Genomic DNA, 22,645 nt, shown 5'->3' on the forward strand with positions numbered 1-22,645 from the left:
AATGAGGTGACAGCTGACCATCGTATGAATGGAAATGAAATGTTCAGTGCTGGGCATGGAGTAGGCATTCAGTAAATGCTTGTTGAACTAAACTGAACAAAATGCTCATAAAGGGGAAGAATGTGTTTCTTAGGATAACTTCTTGATTTATTTTCTTTAGACTCTGGGCATGTGGGCATCTGCTAATATGCATAGTTGCTCATGGTATTTGAGTCTATCCATGGAACTGTGGAAGGGTCAGTATTCATTTTTGGACAATTCTAATAACTCCTTAAAATTTAGTCACTAATGAGGTCCCTGCAGGGACCTAGATTTATAATTTTAAAATGTCCCTGGCCTTTTCTTTCTTCCTTTCTTCCTTCCTTCCTTCCTTCCTTCCTTTCTTCCCTCCCTCCCTCCCTCCTTCCTTCCTTTTTTTTTTTTTTTTTTTTTTGCTCCTCCCGGCCCCTCAGGAGAACTCCAGTTCTATTTTTAGGCATCTAGGCAGGTGGATAACAGGCAATTTATATACAAAGGTTATTTAAGAGCTCTGCACAGCATTAAATGTGAGCGCCCTTGCTAGTGCTTGTCTTGTTAAGCCATAGCTGAGTCAATCACCACCACATGCCTCAGTTGGCCTTATCTGTAAAATGGAGCTCACACTTCCTTTTCATAAGTTAGCAGCAGTAAGAGAATAAAGTGAATTACCTGATCAACTCTCATAAGCTCAGCTGCGCCTCTGATCACTTTTGCAAGTCCCAAATCACTTCTGAATCCTGCAGGTTGAGTCTTTGGATCAACATAACACAGAGGAGAGTTGTGTTTATCAATGGCCCAGAGATGCAAAATAAATGATTTTCTGAGCTTTATGTGGGTTGTAAGAGCCCAGAATTAGCCCCAAGACACTAGCTCTGTTTGTTCTTGCCTTATTCTTCACACTTAGGACTATAGGAACGATTTTCAAAGACTAAAGTCACAATGAAAATTTCTAGTCAATCATAAATTGGTTTTCTTGCTTAGGTAGGACACTCTAAAAGATTCCATTGGAGGACGCAGACATAGGGTTTCTATAACTGAAGGGGCTCAAGGAGGATCTGTGAATACCCCTTAAAGTGCCAAGAGAGCCTGCAGAGCTTGCTTTGGGAGTTGGGTCCTCTTCAATGACACATGGCCTGATGTTCCTCCATCTCTTACCCACTAAAGAAGTAGCAGGTTATTCTTATAAGAGATAGTTGTCAGTGAGGGTGCTTTTGATTGCAGCCTAACTCCAGATGGCTTAAAATTACAGGCATTTTATTATCTATTTGCTCACATAACTCAATGTCTATACATAGGGCTCCCTTCAGGTAAGGCTTGATCCAGTGGCTTACAGAATGTCACCAAGCATGTCTTTCTTTCTGCCTCTCCATTCTAACTCCTATAGTATTGGCATCATCTCCAGAGTCTACCTCGTGGTCCTATGGCTGCTCGGGATTCTGCTACTTTTAGTACATCTCATATCTTCATGCCACACCATTTAGGGGAGGAAAAAATAGATCTTCTGGTATCTCTCTTTTTTTTTTTCTTTTTTTCTGGTATCTCTTACATGAGTCCTGGTGTAGGGCTAGCCAACTGGAGGATGAGAGGTCATGTGGAGGAGAACTGAGGCTCCTCAGATGACAGTCAGCCTCCACTACCAAATATTGAGTGAGACCATCTTGATCTTGTAGCCCAGCCCAGCCAAACTTCTAGCAACCCAGGAGTATTGCTTGCTGGTCCCACCAATATGTAGAAAGACAGCATCTCTGATACAACTTAAACTTAGATTAATGAAGGTTGGCCATTGTGTTTATACTTGGAAAATAACAACTACTAACTCATATAGAACATTTTTAATGTACCAGGCACTATGTTGCCTTTACATAGCATTTCTCCTTACAACAGTCCTGTGACATAGGTGCTGTATATTAGCTCCTTTTTATAGATGATGAAACTGAGGCACTGAGAGATGAACTGACTTGTTCAGAGTCATACAGCTTGTAAGAGCCCCCGTTGCACAACCCTGGGGAAATGGAAGGGAAATCATTCACGTGGACTGCAGTGCTGGAATTTTCCTTCAGGGGGCACAATTCACATTGCATTCTATGTGTACATGCTGTCCAACCTTGTGCTTTTTTACTCATTATTCTGTACTGTACTGACTCCAACTGCCCATTCTGGATGCACAAATTAGGCCAACAGAACCTTTGAGAGACGAAGGATACAAAATAGCGTGACATTAGCCATCAGTGCCGTGCTGGGGATCTGAAGTCTTGGAAGTCGTCCACAGCCAGGGAACTTAGCAAGGGGGTGGGAACCAGTCGGCAAGCATTAGATGGAACCCTGAAGCTGCAGCTGGGGACCCAGGTAAAACTATGTGTCAATCTAGGCTGGTATGCAGAGACTAGAAAGGCAGAAACTTTCCAAGGCAAAAAGAAGGGAAGTGGTCAAGACTGGGTGGCTGGTTGGAAGCTAGAAAATACACTGACAGAGGCAGACAGCAAAAGTCCCTGTGCCTTTGCTGCAAACTCGGGCACTCTCTCTCCCAGACTGGTTTGGTGGGTGCCAGTCCCAGGAGTATCCATCATTGGGAGCAACAAAGAGGGTGAACTTGAGAGGTACCACTGACATAAAGAAAGCAAGTACCCAAAGCCAGGAAATGTATACCTATAGTTAGGTATGAAGATGTGTTTTTCCCCCCTCTCTCTCCTTCTGTCTCTCTGTCTCTGTCTCTCTGTCAGTTTCTTAGTCCAGGCCCTGAACCTTGGCAATAATAGGAATCCATATTTGCACCTCATTGGAGGAACATGCCAGAGACTTGAATGCCTTCCATCCAAGTTACGAGTCCACAGGATCAGCACGATCTCAGGAATCTGAACCACAGGGCAAGTTTGAACAGGGGTCTACTCTTTATAAAGCTGTTAGGGAGGCTTATTAGCATGTTTGAGGTTCTGCCAAAGGTTTGTAATAAAAACACAATGGAAGGACACAAGAAGTTTTAGGGAGATTATTTTCTATAACAAAACACTCTTCTAAACAGAACCCACTGGTTTATATTCCATTCCAGGACTTGATTCCCTTTTGCAAGTGCAAAGGTCTCTATGCCATGTTCTACTGAGTCAGGTAAGAAAATAACTGTCAACTCCACATTCTTAGGTGCAGGTAACTTAGATTTTTTTTTTGCTGACAACTCGAATAATGCATGCTCATTATTAAAAATAATCAGATGTGGCCAGGTGTGGCAAGGCCCCCAACGGTAACCAGAGCTCTCACCGTTGGTCCATACTGAGGCTGCATTCAGTGTTTAAATGCAATGCTAGGAGACCAGTTCCAGTCTGCTATACATGATGGAGCGATAAAGTTTTACTGAAGATTTTTTGGAGAAGGTGTGGAAGAAGAGTGACATTGCATACCACATGGCAAACATCACAGCAATTCCCTTTAAACATCTATATTCCACTGGAATTTCCTCTCTAAATATCAGCCTCCTGGTACTTCTCTGGTGGTCCAGTGAGCAAGACTACGAGCTGTGGTGCTCCAAGGACAATGGTGCTTCAAGGACAAAGGACGACCCTGCCTGAAAAGGTTTCAGGGTCACACCCCCTACTGGACTCTTAATCACCCTCCCTACCATGTTGCGATGGTTACGAAATTCCTGAGCCCACCTGGGCGATGGGACCTGTCCCAAATAAGGAAAGGCATCTGCCCTGTCCCAATCCCACTCTATAGAAGGAAGGTATATGTGCCTCGACCAATCAGTAAATGAAATTTTCACCTCGGACCATTCCTTTGTTCTCTGGCTATAAAAACTGACTAATAGCACGTGTTCGGAATAGGAAGTCAGCCCACTGTTCTGGCAGCGACCCTTCCCTCTAATAAATTCTATCTTCTTTACATTCTGCCTTGTGTCTAGAAATTCTTTTCCAACCCGGATTTGGACCACGACACGCGCTCCCAATGCAGGGGGCCCGGGTTTGATCCCTGGTCAGGGAACTAGATCTCGCACGCATGCCGCAACTAAGTCCACATGCCACAACTAAGAAGCCAGCATGCTGCAACTAAAGATGCCACATGCCGCAACTAAGACCTGGCGCAGCCAAAAAAAAAAAAAAAAAATCAGCCTCCTGTCCCCCATCTCCTTCTCCTTCCCTGTCTCTGTCTTTGTTCCCCATCACAACATAAATTCCCCTCAATGGTCTGGAAGAACTCAGTTCTGGCTCTCAACTTGCCTATCCCACTCAAAAAGAGAAAAGCTCAGCAGATGGCTGATTGTACTCTGACCCTTTTGAAAAAGAAAGCAGCTCAATATCCAATTATTTGTCAAGAATGGCTGGGAATGGGCACTGGAGCTAGCTTTCTCAGGCTTGAGAGACCTAATTGCGTGTTTTTCTTCTCAGTTGCACATTCAACGAAATCATGGTGGTAGCTTGAAACGGGCTGTGGTTGTAGCATTTACAGCACAGAAATTGGCGAACACTGTAAATCACCACCTCCCCCTCCACCCCAGAAGCTAGTTCTTAAGCATTTACCAGCACACAACTGGACCCACTCTACAAGATATATATAAAAGTTTTTACCAAACAAAATTAGGTCTTGTTCTGTGGAAGGCAGTGCAAGGGGGTGGGGTTAGGGTAGAAGATAACTTTTGACGTCAAGAAAATAAAAGATTTCTCCATATAGTGACATGTATAATATATATTGTTAAAGAGAAAAACCACTGGCCCCAAATGGCATCACTTGTGCTAGTGCCCATGGTACCAAACTTAGATTTCATACTTAACCTAATTGCAGTTTTGACCTTCACCAGAAATGCAATCTTAATTAACCAGTTAGGAATTTTCTGGTCAGCACCAATGTGGTAATCTGTCACGTGGGTCCTCTCCATTCCCCCCACCCTCACTCCTGCTCCAGTGGATGGGGAGGAAATCTGCATGATAATATCCTTGCCTGTTACCTCTCTCCAAAAAGATATCCTGGCCTGAAAATAATCCTTATTTTCTTCTGCTAAGAGCTCCCTTGCCCCACCCTTCTTCCTATAAAAATGTTCCATTTTGTACAACCCCTAGGAGTGCCCTTCTAGTTGCTAGATAAAATGCTGATTCCTGAATTGTTGAAACCAGCCAATTAGATCTTCAAACTTACTAGGTTGAATTTTAGTTTTTCAACAATATAGAAAGTTTAACTGCCATTTCTTTCCCCTCTCACAGCTTGCATTCTCCCCAGATAACCACTGTTAAATTTTGTATATACTTTCCTCATTTTTTTCCCAAGCATCCAAAATATTCTTGTAATTTGTATGGGATTATGCTGTACAGCCTGTTGCTGTCTTACTTGTTTTTATTTTAATCTAACAAGGTATCTTGGATGTTTTTCTTTGTGCACATAGAGTCAATTTTTAAAAGTGGATGCACAGTATTCAATTGTGTGGCTCTAGATATGGAAAGTAATGGGAAGGGCGTTTGAAGGGGAAATTAAGCAGCTGGTCTTGGCCCAGTTTACAGTTGAGAATTATCCACTGCATGGGCTCTCCCTGTGCGTGGCCTTTAAGCAGGGTTTCTCAGCTTTGGCACTACTGACATTTGGGCCAGTTAATTCTCTATGATGGGGGGCCTGGCCTGTGCAACAGCAGGAGTTAGTACCACCCTCAGGTCCAAAGGTGCAAGCCCGGGCTCCAGTTATAACTACAGCACAACACACAACTCCAAAACTGTGTGCCTGTCAGCAGCGACAGCAATGATCTTACTCATGAATCTGCAGTATGTGGACAGGATGGCTGTTTGTGCCACTGAGGTGGGTCTCAGGCGGGGGGCCGGAATCACCTGAAGGCTCGCTCACACCTGCATGGGGGCAGAAGGGAGCTGAGCTCCTGGAGCCTCTCTCTGTGTCTCTGTGGTTTCCCACCTGGTCTCTCCAGCATGGCAGCTTCCGGGTAGCTGGACTTCTTACCTGGTGGCTCAGGGCTGCAAAGGTGTGTGTTCTGAGGGGAGAGGGCCAGGTGGGAGCTGATCACCTTTTCTGTCCTCGTCTCGGGAGTCACTCAGCACCGCTTCTACCTGCATTGTAATTGTTAGAAGTGAGATGCTTCCAGGGGTGAAGGATTAGACTCTTCCTTTTGTGGCAGGAGTGTCAAAAACTTGCAGACTTGTTTTAAAACCATCTCAGGGAAGGAGTAATTACCAGAACCCAGACATGGTTGCTAGGTAGAGAGGGCTACCTGACCAAAGCTGTGGCCCTCGGGAGAGGAATATCCCTCAGTATTCTGCTGAGAGGGAGGTGGGGAATTAATAAGCAGGCCCCCTGCCCACCACCTGCTGGTGCCCAAGTTGGCTGAGCCCGACTGAGCCAGAGGGCAAGGGAGCTGGTGGATGCAGCCCATGCAGGCTCCCGGGCACATGGGAGGGGTGGGGAGTGCTTCTGAAGGGGTCAGCAGAAGACGCCCAGCACAGAATACACCCTAGCGGTCAGTTTTCTTAGCGCTGACTTCATCCCTTCTGTAGCTCTTTCAGGCTGGACAATGTGCTATTCCATCCGGAAACGGCCGAGGTGCTTGCCGTCCTTGACTGGGAACTCGCTACCTCAGGCGACCCCCTTGCCGATGTGGCCTCCAGCTGCCTGGCTCACTACCTGCCGTCCAGCTTTCCCATTCAGCCGGGTAGGAACTGCCGCTGGGGGAGTGAGGGATGCAGCCAGCGCTCTTCTCAAAGCATAGGACAAACTCGGCTAAGCCACTATTTCCCAATTTTTGTTATGGTTTTGCAATAAAAGATAACCAAGAACATTTAAGTAAACAGAATGGCTGCTAAGTCCAAATGGTGATGAAGAGGTCTGATTGCCTGTAGGCCTTTTCTAGTGGGCTGATGAGTTTTCACTGCCTTCTGCTCCAGTGCCTGGGGATAGATGGATTGATTCTGTCATTAAGAATTATCCATTCTAGGGACTTCCCTCGTGGTCCAGTGGTAAGGATCCACCTTACAAGGCAGGGGACGCAGGTTCGATCCCTGGTCAGGGGACTAAAATCCCACATGCCGTGGGGCAACTAAGCCCACGTGCCACAACTACTGAGCTCATGCGCCTCAACTAGAGAGCCTGTGTGCCGCAAATTACAGCACCCACACGCTCTGGAACCTGCACGCCACAATTACAGAGGCCACGTGCCCTGGAGCCTGCGTGCCACAACTACAGAAGAGAAAACCCGCATGCCACAACTAGAGAGAGGCCCACGTGCCACAATGAAAGATCCCACATGCCTCAACAAAGATCCTGCGTGCTGCAACTAAGACCCGATGCAGCTAAAAATAAATACAAATAAATAAATAAATAACAAATAAATCTTAAAAAAAAAAGAATTATCCATTCTATGGATAAAGAAGATGTGGTACATATATACAATGGAATACTACTCAGCCATAAAAAAAGAATGAAATAATGCCATTTGCAGCAACATGGATGAACCTAGAGATTATCATACTAAGTGAAGTAAGTCAGAAAGGGAAAGACAAATATTATATGACATCACTTATATGTGGAATCTAAAATATGACACAAATGAACTTATTGACGAAACAGAAACAGACTCACAGACGTAGAGAACGGACTTGTGGTTGCCAAAGGGGAGGGGTATGGGGGAGGGATTCATTGGGAGTTTGGGGTTAGCAGATGCAAACTACTATATATAGGATGGATAAATAACAAGGTCCTACTGTATAGCACAGGGAACTATATTCAATATCTCGTGATACAGCGAAGGAAAACATAAACAAGACGAAAAGACAACCGTCAGAATGGGAGAAAATATTTGCAAATGAAGCAACTGACAAAGGATTAATCTCCAAAATTTACAAGCAGCTCATGCAGCTCAATATCAAAAAGACAAACAACCCAATCCAAAAATGGGCAGAAGACCTAAATAGACATTTCTCCAAAGAAGATATACAGATTGCCAACAAACACATGAAAGAATGCTCAACATCATTAATCATTAGAGTAATGCAAATCAAAACTACAGTGAGGTATCACCTAACACCAGTCAGAATGGCCATCATCAAAAAATCTACAAAAAATAAATGCTGGAGAGGGTGTGGAGAAAAGGGAACCCTCTTGCATTGTTGGTGGGAATGTAAACTGATACAGCCACTATGGAGAACAGTATGGAGGTTTCTTAAAAAACTAAAACTAGAGCTACCATACGACCCAGCAATCCCACTACTGGGCATATACCCTGAGAAAACCATAATTCAAAAAGAGTTATGTACCACAATGTTCATTGCAGCTCTATTTACAACAGCCAGGACATGGAAGCAACCTAAATGTCCATCCACAGACGAATGGATAAAGAAGATGTGGCATATATATGCAATGGAATATTACTCAGCCATAAAAAGAACTGAGTTATTTGTAGTGAGGTGGATGGACTTAGAGTCTGTCATACAGAGTGAAGTAAGTCAGAAAGAGAGAAACAAATACCGTATGCTAACACATATATATGGAATCTAAAAAAAAAAAAAGTTCTGAAGAACCGAGGGGCAGGACAGGAATAAAGACGCAGACGTAGACAATGGACTTGAGGACACTGGGAGGGGGAAGGGTAAGCTGGGACGAAGTGAGAGAGTGGCATGGACATATATACACTACCAAATGTAAAATAGATAGCTAGTGGGAAGCAGCTGCATAGCACAGGGAGATCAGCTTGGTGCTTTGTGACCACCTAGAGGGGGTGGGATAGAGAGGATGGGAGGGAGATGGAAGAGGGAGGAGATATGGGGATATATGTATATGTATAGCTGTATTCACTTTGTTATAAAGCAGAAACTAACACACCATTGTAAAGCAATTATAAAAAAAAAATCCTGTGATAAACCATAATGGAAAAGAATATGAAAAAGAATGTATATATGTACATGTACAACGTATAACTGAATCACTTTGCTGTACAGTAGAAATTAACACAACACTGTAAATCAACTATACTTCAATAAAATTAAAAAGAAATTATCCATTCTGGGTCAATTATATCTCAGTTTAAAAAAGAATTATGCATTCTGTAGAATCTCTATACCAATAAACCCCGCTAGATTGTCCTCAATTTGCCTATCAGGAAGCCCTTTGACAGTTTCCGAGATCCTGTGAGCCAGGGATCATCCTTCTGCTTTTTCTCCTTTTCAGATCTTTAACTGTTCTGCTCCAGACACAGGCAGCTGCTGGTGCGATGCGGCACCGAGGAGCAGAAGGCCCGCTGGCTGATTCCGTTGCTCGAGGGAAAGGCCCGCTCCTGTTTTGCTATGACTGAGCCCCAGGTACCTCGCTTAGGTCACTCACAGGCACTCCTTCTCTTCAGGCCAGACCCTCACCTGACCCCATCTGGGTTCTGCCGTCAGGGACTGTGGGACACTTGCCAGCTCTAATCAGAATGTGCTCTCACTCATGTTGCCTCCTCAGGTGCCACCAACATTGAGTCTTCCATCCAAGAGGAGGATGGCTTCTATGTCATAAATGGTCACAAGTGGTGGATCTCAGGTATTTGGCCTGAAATTCATTTTTCAATTACACTTATGTGGGTCTGCATTGATAAGCATGTCTTCTCTGCCCTGCTGTTGTCTGAGAAACTGTGGGAGGGACAAGCTTCATTTCCAGTTGACACAAAAAAATCTTGTCTCTGCTCCCAGAAGAGGCAGTAAACCCTGGGAGAATCAGAGGTTCTATGTCGGTCACCCAGTGACCTCACATGTGACAGTTCTAGGAATCTCTCCTTCACTCCCCACTCTCTTGTTCTGCCGTGGGCATCTCCCTTTGGAAAGGCAGGAGGTCACTTCCTCACTGGCGCCCCCTCTGCTGTGAGGTCAGAAGGGCTGGTGATAATCCTGTCGTTCACTAGGCATTAACTCTGCAGGGCCCTCCATATGTGCTGTGCGGACCTCACCTCACTGAGTTCCCCGCCTCCCTGGAAGGTCCGTGTTATTATCCCCATGTTATGGAGAAGGAAACTAGGACAGAGAAGTGACTTGAGTCACTTGCCTAAGGTACTAGCCCCCCACTAGCAAGTAGGGAACCCAGAGTTCAAGGCTGGCCTGATTCTGGATTATACCCAAAGCCATTATATTTCCACTGCCTGTTGGAACAAAGCAGAAAAGGCTGCCAGTGATAAAGAAGCAGTTTTGAGCCTCTTGTCTTGCAATTATATTTTCAACTCGATGTGGTGCTTTTTTAAAAAAATTGCTCTTATGGTGTTGGATTCCTTCCTCACTGGGACAAAAACCAATTGTTCTTATAGCTGGTAAAGGGCCTGCATGTCCCCATCTGATCACGGGAAGTCTTAAAGGACCCTGTCTGCTTGATGGTTTCGGCTTCCCTGGGCCAGGACTGCATCTATGAAGAGATCTGATGCCCCTGGTGTCAGGTGATGGGGTCTCTCTCCTTTCCTGGTAGGTATCCTGGATCCTCGCTGTCAGCTCTGCGTGTTTATGCGAAAAACGACTCACACCACCAGCAGCAGTCCATGTTCCTGGTTCCCATGGATACTCGGGATAAAAATCATCCAGTCTCTGACGGTGTATGGGCTGGAGGACGCACCAGGTTGGCCCTCCAGGGGCGGCTCTCCTCTCTGTGTGCGTCTGGGTCTGAGCCTGCAGAAAAGGCTTTGGGCAGCCCTTGCTCAAGCACAGGGAGTAACACTTGTAAGGGTATGACGACATTTGGAAGGTCACATGCTCCTGCATTTCAATTCCATCCATGAGTATCAACAACCCAGGCAAATTTCAGACAGGATTTTATACTTTTTTTTTCTCTTCTAAGCTTAGAAAATAAACAGGTTTCTGCAAGGCAAGGAGGCCACAGAGGACAGAGCAGGAGGCAGGAAGTACCCTCCAGACCTTCTCTTCTAGACCTCAGGATGGACAGCCGACCTCCAGGCCCAGAAGTCCTCTCACAGGGGCTCTTTCTCTTTGCTCACTATGTTCACATTTTGCCTTCAGTGTTTCTGTAGGATCACTGCATTGTTAGAGTCACATACTGCTAGGCAGTTTCAGCTTAAGGCAGAAGCATGTTTTATAAAAGGAATGGCAAACTATCCATTTGATATTGTAAATCTGTGATTTATTTTTCATCTTTAGTAGGCTCCTTTCTGCCCTCCCTCCCCCTTCAACCATGTCCATTAGAAGCCTACAAAAGGGCAGGAATATTGCCGTAGATGGCCTGTCTGAAGCGAGGGATAACACATCCGAGGAAAATGGGTAGGCAATTTGCTCAGGGGAAACCTTTGGGTCTTTCAAGTGGCCACAGTGAAGTCCTGTTTGAGAAGGTGCGCGTGCCCAAGGAGAACATGGTCCTGGGTCCCGGCCCGGGCTTTGAGATCCTCCAGGGCCAACTGGGTTCCGGAAGGATCCATCACTGCATGCTGCTGATCGGGTACTCGGAAAGGGTCCTAATGCTCATGAAGGCCCGTCTCTGTCCCAGAACCACCATCTGTTTTCTTATCAGACTTCAAATGCTAACTGTTTTCTGAGAGCAGACTTAGCAGGTGAAACAAGGGGATGTTCTTTCAAGAAGCTGCGTCCCTGTCTTTGCTTTGCATCTGCTACTTAGCTGAAGTTTGAAATGTAGAGAATAGGCCTCACTCTGTCGAGGTGACCAGAAGGAAAAGGCCAGGCTCTGTGGCAGCAGCGGGCAAGGTTCCAAGATCCACAGAGTCATGGCCTACTGAGGACCATTCCTTCTACCAGGTCATCTTTAAAAATCAGATACCTGGGAGAGCCTGGGGTTCCAGCATCCAGTCCTGCACCACCCTCCTCTCCTACATGTCCTAAAAACGTTGTTCTTCTGTGACCCCCTCAAAGGTTGGAAGCCCACACAAAAGAAAGCTCTTGCTGGGAACAGCAATTCAAATCAGTTGTACTGATTTCACAAAGATGAAGCAAACCGTTGAGACCAAACAAATATTTCACAAGACACTCTGTACAAAGAACAGAAGTGGTCCAGTGTGTTTGGATTACTGAGCAAACCTGAGATTCACACCCTTTTGAGTTGAGACCAACCGTGTTTTTTTTTTTTTTCTTTGAAAAGAAAATGCTCCTCTCTAAGGGCTCAGGTATAGTATATAGTACTCCAGTCCCATCCTGCAGAGAAGTTTGACCATACGTGTCAGAAGTCTTAGACGGTGCCATAGTATTCACGTGGCTATTCCACTCACAGGACTTGGTCACAAGGAGTAATTAGATTTGATACTAGGAGGCTCACCACAGCCGTGATTATAATATGTTGGAAACAACCTATAAGGTTAACAATCAGAGCCTAGTCTAGATAACGGTGATATGGGCATGCAGTGAAATTCCAAAATGATGCTATAGAAATCTATTTCTTTATTTCTTCTTCTTCTTTTTTTTTGGGGGGTGCGCCACGTGGCATACAGGGATCTTAGTTCCCCAACCAGGGATGGAACCTGTGCCCCTGCAGTGGAAGCGTAGAGTCCTAACCACTGGACCGCCAGGGAATTCCCTAGAAATCTATTTCTTAATATAGAGAGAGATGCTCTTAAATGAAAAAAAAAAAAAAAAAAGCAGGCTACAAAGCATTATATAGAGTATGACTCCATTTTTGGTAAAAAGTGCAGATGTATGTATATGCATGTACAAAAAGTGTAGAAGGGTATCCACCAAATATTAAGTGTAAGTGACTAGATGATGGGATACCGGGTGTTTGTATTTTCTTTTTTTGTCTGCAAATGTGTACTATTTCTGCCATGAGATATATTATTTGTGTCAAAACTATTTTTAGTTTAAAAAGCGGGGGGAGAAGGATCCCTTATAACCTTTTCTGATCACTTATGGCTTTCAAAGACTGTAGAATCCCCATTGCAATAACGGTTGGCAACAAGGGGGCTCTGGCAGCCACTTTGCTCCTGAGGGCATCCTCCTGGCCTGTGTGAGGCGCCCACAGTCACTGCCTAGTTTGCAGAGTAGCTCTGGGCCAGAGGCAGCTCAGATCAAGCACTGTCCCTGCCTGGCAGCCGAGCCTGCTCAGAAGGAGCAGAATGGCTGGAGTAAAGGGGTTCCCGGAAGTAATTTGTGCAGCCACCACATTGACCAGCTCCACAGTGCCCACGAACTTTGTCTGCATCTGGCTCTTCTCCCTGGAAGTTTACAGTGGCTGGAGAGCTGGCAAAGTGACAAATGCTGCATGGTCCCGCTTCTGCCCCCCTTCCCCTCCAGCCCTCTCCTGTGTGCTTCCACCTACCTCCTCTGCAGGGCACAGCCCCGAGCCTCCCGTCCTGTCTCCTGTGTCCGCAGGCGAAGTCCCGAGTGGCCTTCGCGAAGCCCCTGGTAGAGCAGGGCACGGTCCTGGCCGACACTGCCCAGTCCCGCGTGGAGATCAAGCAGGCCCGGCTGCTGGTGCTGAAAGCTGCCCACCTCCTGGACGGGGCGGGAAGGAGGTAGCAGGCCGAGGGGCCTCACAGAGGACAGGTCCTGAGGTCACGGTGAGGGATTGAATCTGTAGACTCGGACTCTTCCCTCCCCATTCAGCAAACCACAGAGAAAGCGCTTGGCTCCTTGACATAAATAACTTTGACCAACTCTCCTTGGGACTGCTTGGGCAGCTTTTCAAAAATGGAAAAGGTACAATAAAAAAGGACTGAACTTTCTGTTTTATTGACCCGATGAATTTCGGGGTCCAAGACAGCAGGCCTGACAGGGCCACACGCCCCCCGGCCTCAGCTACAGCCCCGCCTGGACTTCCAGGCATCAGGCAAACTAAGAGTAAACAAGGGAATTAGCCAAAAGAGAAGCTTTACTTTCAGGTGTGACTTTTTTCCTTAAACGGCTCTTCTGAGGGCCTCTATCTCCAGGCACGATGATGCCACGCTGACCCCTGCCTCCTCCAGCTCTCCATGGGGCCTCCACCCTTCAGCCGAGAGGCCTCAGTAAGGGGGTGGGGGGCGGTGACCCAGACTCAAGTTCCCAGTTTCTTGGTTCTCTAGTGCCAGCTTTGAGGGCTATAAGGGGCTTCGCTCGAATGCCCACAATCATGGTAGATCCTCGCAGCTCAATTCCTCAGAGTCCTGGCTGGCCTTGGTCCAATGTCCAGTTGGAAACAGAGTGGCCATGACCCTGAACAAAGCACAAGCCAGACTACACGCCCACTCACACTGCACAACATCCTGAGTCATCCTCCTAGTCACCACCGCCTCCCCCTCCACCCTCCTTGGTGCTGGACACACACTGTACACGAGGCAGGGCTGCCTGCTGGAGCTTGTGGTCCAGCGGGACCTCAGGTTCGGTTCTGAGCTGTAGTTTCTACTCTTCCCTGTGAAACTGATCATTCTTCCAAGCGTTCGGCCCTCGGGTCTGCCCCCCTAACCACACTCCCTCTTCCTTGCAGGCTGCAGGTTTGGATATTGCCATGATTAAAATGGTGGCCCCATCCCTGGCGAACCGAGTGATTGATCATTCTATTCTGGTGAGCACAGACAGCGGATCGGTGGTTCCATTGAATCATTTACAACAGATGCAAAACTCCCTCTCCTTCAGCTGCCCTTTGCGCACACTCACCACACGTGACTTTCCTTTTCCTCCTCAGAACAATGCTATGAAGGGTCCTATTCCCTCCTCTATTTTGAATATGTGGAAACAGAGCTCAGAAAAGTGAAGTGACTTGTCCAAGGTCACTCAGCTTGCAAGGAGCTGAGCTCAGATTTGGGGAACCTAGGTCCTTCTTTCAGCAGGCCCAGCCTCCTAACCATGCAGGGATGCCTTCTTCCCAAATCTCAATCCCTGGCCCCAACAGAGGGATTTCCCGATGGCAGAAGTCACCTAGCAGAGCAGACATGGGGAGTCTGGCATCCCTGGGATGGCAAGTGCGGGCCCACCTGAAGTCTTCCAGAACATCGTTATCACACAGGTGTCAGGGGACATGCCCGGGAAGGTGGCTGTTATGAGCTGTTCTGAGATCTTAGGAGCAGGCACTTGTTCCTGGGCCTCTCGGGGACGAGGGCTCACCCAGGGCTTCCCCCCATCCCGCCCTGTGTCTTCCAGGCCTTCGGAGCAGCAGGGCTGAGCAACAACTACCCACTGGCTCAGTTCTTCACCTGGGCCCGAGCCCTGCACTTTGCCCTGATGAGGTACACAGGGCGGCGGTGGCCAAGACAGAGCTGAAGCACTGCATTTAGACCCACAGGCCTGCAGGAGCCCAGTCATCCCTGCAGGGCCTGCAGTGCCTAAAACTTTAAATGATGTGCTTTGAAAGTCCTGATATGTGTGATACTTGCACCCTGCCTGGCAGGTCTGTCCTGGGACCCTTATTGTGAACTCAGCCTTGGTGGGTCCCCACAGAAGACGCTTCTGTGAGAAGCCTGGAGTTGCCTGTTTCAGGCAAGGAGGGAGGGGATTAGCCAAGAGCTGAGTGGGTTTCAGGACAGAGGGTGGAGAGCTGGTCTTCAGTCCAGGCGCCCGGCTGGGCAGCCAGGCCCCTTTCTCTCTGACTGTGGTGCTTAAAGGCTGTGGGACTCTGCACGAATGTTAGGAGTCCTGCTGGGGTGGTGTGCCTGTGCTTGCTCTCAATATGGGGCCTCCTGCTCCGCGCCTCCCCACCCCCGCTCCCAGCTGATGGCTGCAGCCTACAGACCCAGGGCGGGAGTGCTCCTGGGAAAAAGGAATGAAACCCAAATCATGAAGCCACTGCCACCTGGTTTTCTTCCTTTGAATGTCTAAAACACAGAACACTGAGATCTTATTTTGCAAAGGAACTCTGGGAACATAAAAGAACAAGAAAATATACCTCAGAGATGTCACGAATGTTCAATGTCATACAAAAAGAATGGAGAAAAAAGGCTCACACTTCAGCCCCTGTCTCAGTACATCAGTTGCCTCCTCGTACTTGAGTTTACTTGGGATCCTGCCCAGTGCGTCGGCCCACTTGTATGCATGGGGGGCACAGACGCGGTGACCCCTGGTAGGTCCTGAATCGGCTGCCTCACTGCTGCTCATAAAAAGGTCAGCAAAGGACCATGGCTTTCTGGTGTGTGAGGGCCACTCCTCCATCTGCTCTATAGTCAGAATGTTCTGGGGGGAGGGGAGGTGGTGGGCAATATGCCATTACAACTCAGAGAGCAGTATTCTTCCCTCGGAGAAAGGTGGACATGCTTGCTCACCTGAGGTCTGAGCTCTTCAAGGAATGGGTGTCCCATGAACCCAGGTGGCAGGCAGAGATAAGCCACTGGCTGTTAGGACCTGGACTGCTAATCTCATGATTTGGGATGATGTAGCCAACAGCTGCCCATTTCAGGTCAGACCAGATGGGCAGGGACCGTCATCCCCTTGTCTGCTGCACTGCAGACTTGACCTCTTCGAGGGAACTGCTTTACTGGAGAGAGCGCCCACCTGCTGCAGCCAGGACAATGGGCCTTCAGGGTACCGCGGAGTCATGGGGGTGTTGTGAAAGGGTTTCCCAGATATTCTTGCCCCAGTGGTCTGGGGAGACAGGTCCTCCTCTACTGCTTGTTGCTCACGAAAGGTAAAGTTAAATTCAAACCCCCAAACGAATTGCTGTCACAACACCAGCCACACTGGCAAACAACCTTTTGCAAACTCTGGCAGGGTTCTAGCAGCCTAACTTCCTGCTTCAAGCCTTAGGAAGGAGGAAGATGCTTTGAAAAAGGAAGTGCTTTGGCCGGTGGCCCAGTGTATCACGTGGCCCTAGAATTTCTCTCATGGCCTCTGAGGTTAACTTTGCTTGTTAAGTAGTACAGCTGCAGGGATGAAAATAGAAGCAGTGCTGTGGGGCGACTCCATGTGTCCCTCAGATACTGTGCTGCAAAGTGGGGAGACCCAAGGGTGGGACAGTGAACAGTGCCTGAAGGATGCGAGTCACAGAGATGTGGCCTCCAGCGGCCCCTCAACCAGGGTCTCTTATTCTGTGAAATAATTCCACTCATTGCTGTCAGTTGCACCCCACCTCTGGGCCTGGTACTGGTCTAGGCCTTGGGGAATGCGCAGGAAAACAAACAGGTCAAGTTGCCATTATCAAAGGGCCCATATCTCAAGTGGGGGATGGTGGTGAGAGTCCAAGACCATGGTGGGTGATGTGGGTGCTGTGGTGAGTGATATGGGTGCTGTGGTGAGTGATGAGGGTGCTGTGGTGAGTGCTGTGGTGGGTGATGTGATAGGCACTGCTGGGGGTGAGGAGCTGCGGGCTCAGGAGGGGGGACTCGTTCCAGAAGAGGCATTTGAGCCAGATGTGCATGACACGAACAGGCAAGCGTGCTTCAGAAGGAGCAGCAGATGCAGAGGCCCTGGGGGGCAGCCCAGTGTGTCTGGGTGAGGAGCACAGAGAGTGGGAGGTGCCAGGTCTCATGAGGCCTCAGGGGCCTTGGTCAGGAGTTTGGTGTTGATTCTAAATGTGACAAATGTGAGTTTAGATAGCGGTGTGACATGCTTTGATTTGAGTTTTTAAAAGATCCTTCTGCTTTCCAAAGTTCACCAGGATGAAGAAGGAATAAAGGAGGATTAGAGCTGGTTCCCTAATGCTGCAGAGGGCTCCAAAAGAACCACCCACAAAATTAAAATTAAAATTAAAATTAAAAAAGAAACAGGGACTTCCCTGGCGATCCAGTGGTTAAGACTCCATGCTTCCACTGCAGGAGGTACGGGTTTGATCACTGGTCGGGGAACTAAGATCCTGCATGCTATGCGGGGCAGCCAAATAAATAAATGAATGAATGAATAAATAAATAAATAAATAAAATAAGATAAAAAAGAAAGAAAAGAGGAGGAAAGCCAGGGGAATGGGGGCAGAGCCTTAACAAGATATGAGCAAAGAATCTAAAGGATAAAGGAAATCTAACCTGGTCCTTATCTGGCTTTTTCCCCACCTTCAGCAGACAGCTGGCATTTCTGGTGGGCCAATGCTGTAACTAGTGTGGTGACGTGCCAGCACTGTGCTTCTCTGGAGTGGGGTCAGCGTGTGGTGTGGGTGCACGCTGGGCGTGGACAGGCTTGGTGTGGTGATGAGCGTGCCTGACCAGTTATATCTGTGGCACACTTAACATCTTGCCACCAGCCCTACACGGCTGAGCCTGCCTTCCTATTAGCCTGCCTTGGGAAAGGGAACAAAATGTGATCATAACATATTAATGATTTTTTTTTTTTCTCACAGCAATTTTCTATCCCAAAACAACTGAACACACATTCCTCTGCTCGTCTCTTGGCATCAGGGGCTAGATTCCTGTAGGGCTGAGCCCTCCCCAGCGGTCCCGTGACAGTCCCCGGGCCTCAGGGTTCCATCCAGGATGCCAGCTCTGGAGAGGCTTCCATCCCTCCCTTCCCATTCTCCCCCACCTATGCTCCCTGCAGCGACTTGTGGTCTTGGCATCCACAGCTGCCTGTGCTCCTCCAAGCCCTGATTTCAGATACTGTCAGACCATTCCAGAATAATCCTAGAGAGGCTGTAAGAGACCAGATTTCAGGCAACTCGCCTGGATGCGGCCCCTTCAGGACGTCACTGGGAGTGATGTTGAAAGAACAGGCTCCAGCGTTCTCCACCAACATTCCCATCCTAGAGTCCCCAGTGGTTGTCTAAGAGATGGCTCCTGTCTGTCACCACCCGGGACTTCAGAGTTCCCCAGGGATGCCTTGGGGATGCCAGGGCTGTGCTGCAGCTCACCTCTCTGCAGTCACAGGGAAACCCAGCGCAAGGCCAGGGCTGAAGGATTGGTTGAGCACCTCTGGGACATCTGGACTGGTATTTATACTGCCCTCCACAGTGCCTTGTGGCTACAGCCCTCTCCCCTCCATCGACCATGCCAATGTGTGTGAGCGTCAGAGCAGAAAGACGGAGGAGTCCCAGACTCCAGCAACCTGGGGTCCAAACCTGTGATCACCTATTGGACAAGTACTCTGGGAGCAGAGTTCTTTTAATCAAGATGGCTGAATAGAGAAATGATTTCAGGGAATTCTGTATCTTAGCAGCATTAGATAGATAACCTAGTGGTAAGGAGCTGCCACAGATAAACAAAGACAGACACTAAAGTATTATGAACAGATATTAATCAGTAATATGCTATTTCAATAGGAAAGTGGGCCCAGCATAAACTGATCTCAACTTCCATTTGTACAGAGGGCATTTTAAAGGGAGAATGAGAGAGCAGGGAGTGGCAATGACGGGGTTTACACATGGAATTTCCTGCTAAATCTACAAAAAGTGGGAAGGTGGAGGGCTCTGGTCCACATGAAACTTACCTGGGTTTGCTAACTAGCACTTAAGGAAGTTTGGCTCCTAGCCTCTCAAAGAGACTGGGAGATGGGGCCCTTTCTTGAGGCGTTGGCTGGAATAAACAGTAACTTCTGGCAGCTTTGAGTTTTCTCAGGCAGGCACATTTGCCAGGCTCCGGTGTGGCCTTGAGCTATTAGAAACTGTGTTAGTGTTTGTTCATGTCTTCAGATGTAGTAGGGGTTGACTAAATCATTTGTGCTGCAGTTTTTATAGGCTGAGGTTGAGGCCCAGTCAGGAAGAGAGTTTAGGGACTTCCCTGGCCATCCAGTGGTTAGGACTCGGTGCTTTCACTGCAGAGGCCTGGGTTCAATCCCTGGTCGGGGAACTAAGATCCGCTAGCTATGCGGTGCCACAAAAAGAAAAAAAAAAGAAGAAGAAGATGAGAGCTTAGAGAAGCCTAGCAAGAGTCCGGTCAAGGAGAGGCTCTTTGTCAGCTGTGCTTCTGGATTCAAATGGCCCTGGGTTTCAATCCTGCCTCTGTAACAGACGGGCTGGGTGACAACAGGGAAGTGAGTTTTCATCTAGTAGGGTTATTTTTCTCATTTGGAAAATGGGGAGAACAGCATTCCCTCCCAGGATTGTTTGAAGATTAAATGAGCTGCCCCACAAAGATTAAATATGAAGCCTGCAGTACATGCCAGTGTTTCACGTGGCTGGAGTCCAGAGGGGGTTAAAGAGGAGGCTGTGCTTCAGCTGAGATACAGTAGTGCGGGGGGCCCACCAGGGCCTGGCACAGCTGGACCAGCTGAGGCTGCAGCCTCTCACAGGCTAACGTGCAGGGGAATGAACCCGGGGATCTGGTTATAGTGCTGAGCGTGACTCAGCAGGTCTGCCTTCCTAACGCGCTCACCGTTAATGCTGCTTGTTTGGGGACCCCATCTGGAGAAGCTGGGCAAAGAGAATGGCTAGACTCCCCTCACTTCAGCCCCTGGGTGGAGTAATAGCTCCTAGGTATTTAGTATCTACCAGGTGCCAAGAACTGCACATGTATTATTTTGAACCCTTAAAACAACTGGCAGATACATTTTTCTGCCCATTTAGGAGGTGAGGAGACTGAGGTTCAAAGAGGTTACATGACTTGCCTAAGATCACACAGCTAGTCAGTGAATTCAAACTAAACTACGAGACTGTAGAGCTCTTTCCACTTGGAGGCCTGGATTGTTACCATCTCTGAGGGGCTTCCTGAGAGGTGCTGGCTGCCTCACCCAGAAAAGGAGAAAGAGGAAAAAGAAGCCCCACCCAACCAAGGAGGGCATGTCCTGCCATGAAGAAAGTGTGTGAGTATGTTTCCAGAGCCGGGGAATCTCGGGGGTACCTCCTCACTGCCTTAGGGGGCAGTCCGTGTGGTGGGTGTGTTTTCTCCAAGGGCTGGGCTGCAGGTGGGGCGGGGTGAGTTGCCGGGCGTGTCATGAGTTGTGTGTGTGTGTGTGTGTGTGTGTGTGTGTGTGTGTGTGTGTGCACGCAAGTAAGGAGGGCAGCCTGCACACAGGCTGGATCACATTTTTTCCTCTTGCCTCTGAGAGAGAATGTCTTCCTGTTTAAATGTTGCTTTGAATTAACCCCCACCATTTTTTGCAAAAAACAAAACACACCTTCCATTTGATAGTGTCAGTGTCCCAGCACTGGGACTATATAAGCAAAGAGCTAAAATCTCACCATTTTAGATGGACACCTCAGTTACCACTGTTTTTGGAGAGCAGGTGGAAGTAGATCTTTTTCAACCTGAAAACACACTGTTGGGCCATAACAATGAAATGTTTTGGAGTATTTCGAAGTTAAGACTTTGTATATTTTCTTAGAGGAAGTGAATGACTATCTCTTACCCACCTCGGTGCTTCTCCCAATGATCTCAGCACTGTGGGAGGACAACATTTATTCATGTCAAAGTGTTCGCATCTCTCCCCTCTTCGGTACCTGAAAAGAAGTTACATTTTGCTTGCTTAGTTCCTCCCCCTGCTTCATTCTTCTTCCCTTTAAGGATAATTTGCTTTTGTCAGTTCCTTTCCTGGCAGTGAGTTCCATAGACAAGGGGCAATGGAGAATAAGAGAGAAAGTTGGACCCAGAGAAAAAAGAGATTAAAACAATCAGAATAGAGACTTCCCTGGCGGTCCAGTGGTTAAGACTTCACCTTCCAATGCAGGGGGTGCAGGTTCGATCCCTCCTCGGGGAGCTAAGATCCCACATGCCTCGAGGCCAAAAAACCTCGAAGCAATATTGTAACAAATTCAATAAAGACTTTAAAAATGGTCCATGTCAAAAAAAGTCTTAAAAAAAATCAGAATAAAGACTTACATAAGAGCACGAAAACAGATTGAAAGAAAGATGGAAGAAAGAATAGAGCCAACACAGATTGTCAGGGAGAAATCTAGGTTGAGAGTTGAATTATACTTAATGCTTTGGTCGGACTGAGCCAAATGGAGCCACAAATACATTAGGGTTTCAGTACATGCAGCTAATCTTAGGCTGCAGTGTTTGGTTGACCTTGAACTGAAAATTGTGTGAAAGCAGCTAAAGGAGGCTAGTGTGGTTACAGAAGTCTTCCCCAGAAGATGGGATTTGAGTTGAATCTTGATAGGTAAGATTTCCTTAAGCAGAGAGGGTAGGATGGGCATGGGGAAGATGGGCCCCCAAAACTAGGGGACCAGGGGTAAGAAAACTGCTGGTGGGGTATGGTGAGCACCACAGACGAACAAACCAGAATAAATGAACCTGTGAACCAACGTGTGCTAAACTGATACACACAGCCATGCACACCAGTGGGGACCCAAGCATGTCACCGCACACCATCTCAGCATAAATGAATGTGTATATGTTAATGCATTTCTCCTTCCTGTCCCCACAACCAAATTTACTGTTTTTCCTGGCTTCCATTTCTTAGTGAACAGCAGAAGGTAGAAATCTCAGCACCATCTTCCACTCCTCCCTCACCCTCATCTCTACCCAGTGACCTGCCAATTCTACCTCCACGCCCTCCCTCCTAAACATCCCTGTTGCTTCTAACCAGGCCCTCATCATTTCCCATGTCAGCTCTCTGCTTCCAGGCTGTCTCTTCTTTACAATTGATTTCCCATGCTGTCTCCAGAGGGATCCCGCAGAAGCACATATGCAAACTCATCACTTCCAGGCTTAAAAATCTTGGTCAAGAGAAATGTTAGTACGAGAGATTAAGACTTACAAGAAAGCTATAGTGGTCACAACCGCATCATACTGGCATGTGAACAGGCAGATCCATGAAACAGAATATAGTTCAGAAACACTCAACTACTCAAGGGCATTTAGTACAAAAAGATGGCTTTTCATATGGGTGGGGAAAAGATTAATTATTGAATAAATGGTGTTAGGAACTCCAAGTAACATCAAAAAAAAAGAAAAAGAAAAAGAACTGGATCTCTA

General features: G+C 47.5%; 1 protein-coding gene across 4 annotated transcripts; it reads left to right on the forward strand.

Annotated features, from left to right (window-relative positions):
* The first annotated feature begins 3,128 nt into the window (after positions 1 to 3,128).
* LOC309639829 (acyl-CoA dehydrogenase family member 10-like) lies at positions 3,129 to 20,660 on the forward strand. Of its 4 annotated transcripts, XM_082417600.1 has the most exons (8): positions 3,129 to 5,787; positions 6,495 to 6,649; positions 9,160 to 9,303; positions 9,433 to 9,510; positions 10,420 to 10,566; positions 13,275 to 13,462; positions 14,365 to 14,442; positions 15,018 to 20,660. In XM_082417600.1, the coding sequence occupies exons 3-8, from the start codon at positions 9,276 to 9,278 to the stop codon at positions 15,135 to 15,137; spliced, it is 639 nt and encodes a 212-aa protein (XP_082273726.1). In that variant the 5' UTR covers positions 3,129 to 5,787; positions 6,495 to 6,649; positions 9,160 to 9,275; the 3' UTR covers positions 15,138 to 20,660. The 4 variants fall into 4 exon arrangements, with proteins under 4 accessions (XP_082273726.1, XP_082273724.1, XP_082273725.1 ...); XM_082417598.1 differs by having other exon boundaries at positions 14,365 to 15,098; XM_082417599.1 differs by having other exon boundaries at positions 3,129 to 6,649; positions 14,365 to 15,098.
* The last annotated feature ends 1,985 nt before the right edge of the window (positions 20,661 to 22,645 follow it).

Source organism: Balaenoptera physalus (genome assembly GCF_965194825.1).
Source record: "Balaenoptera physalus genome assembly, chromosome: 12".
NCBI classification, from domain to species: domain Eukaryota; kingdom Metazoa; phylum Chordata; class Mammalia; order Artiodactyla; family Balaenopteridae; genus Balaenoptera; species Balaenoptera physalus.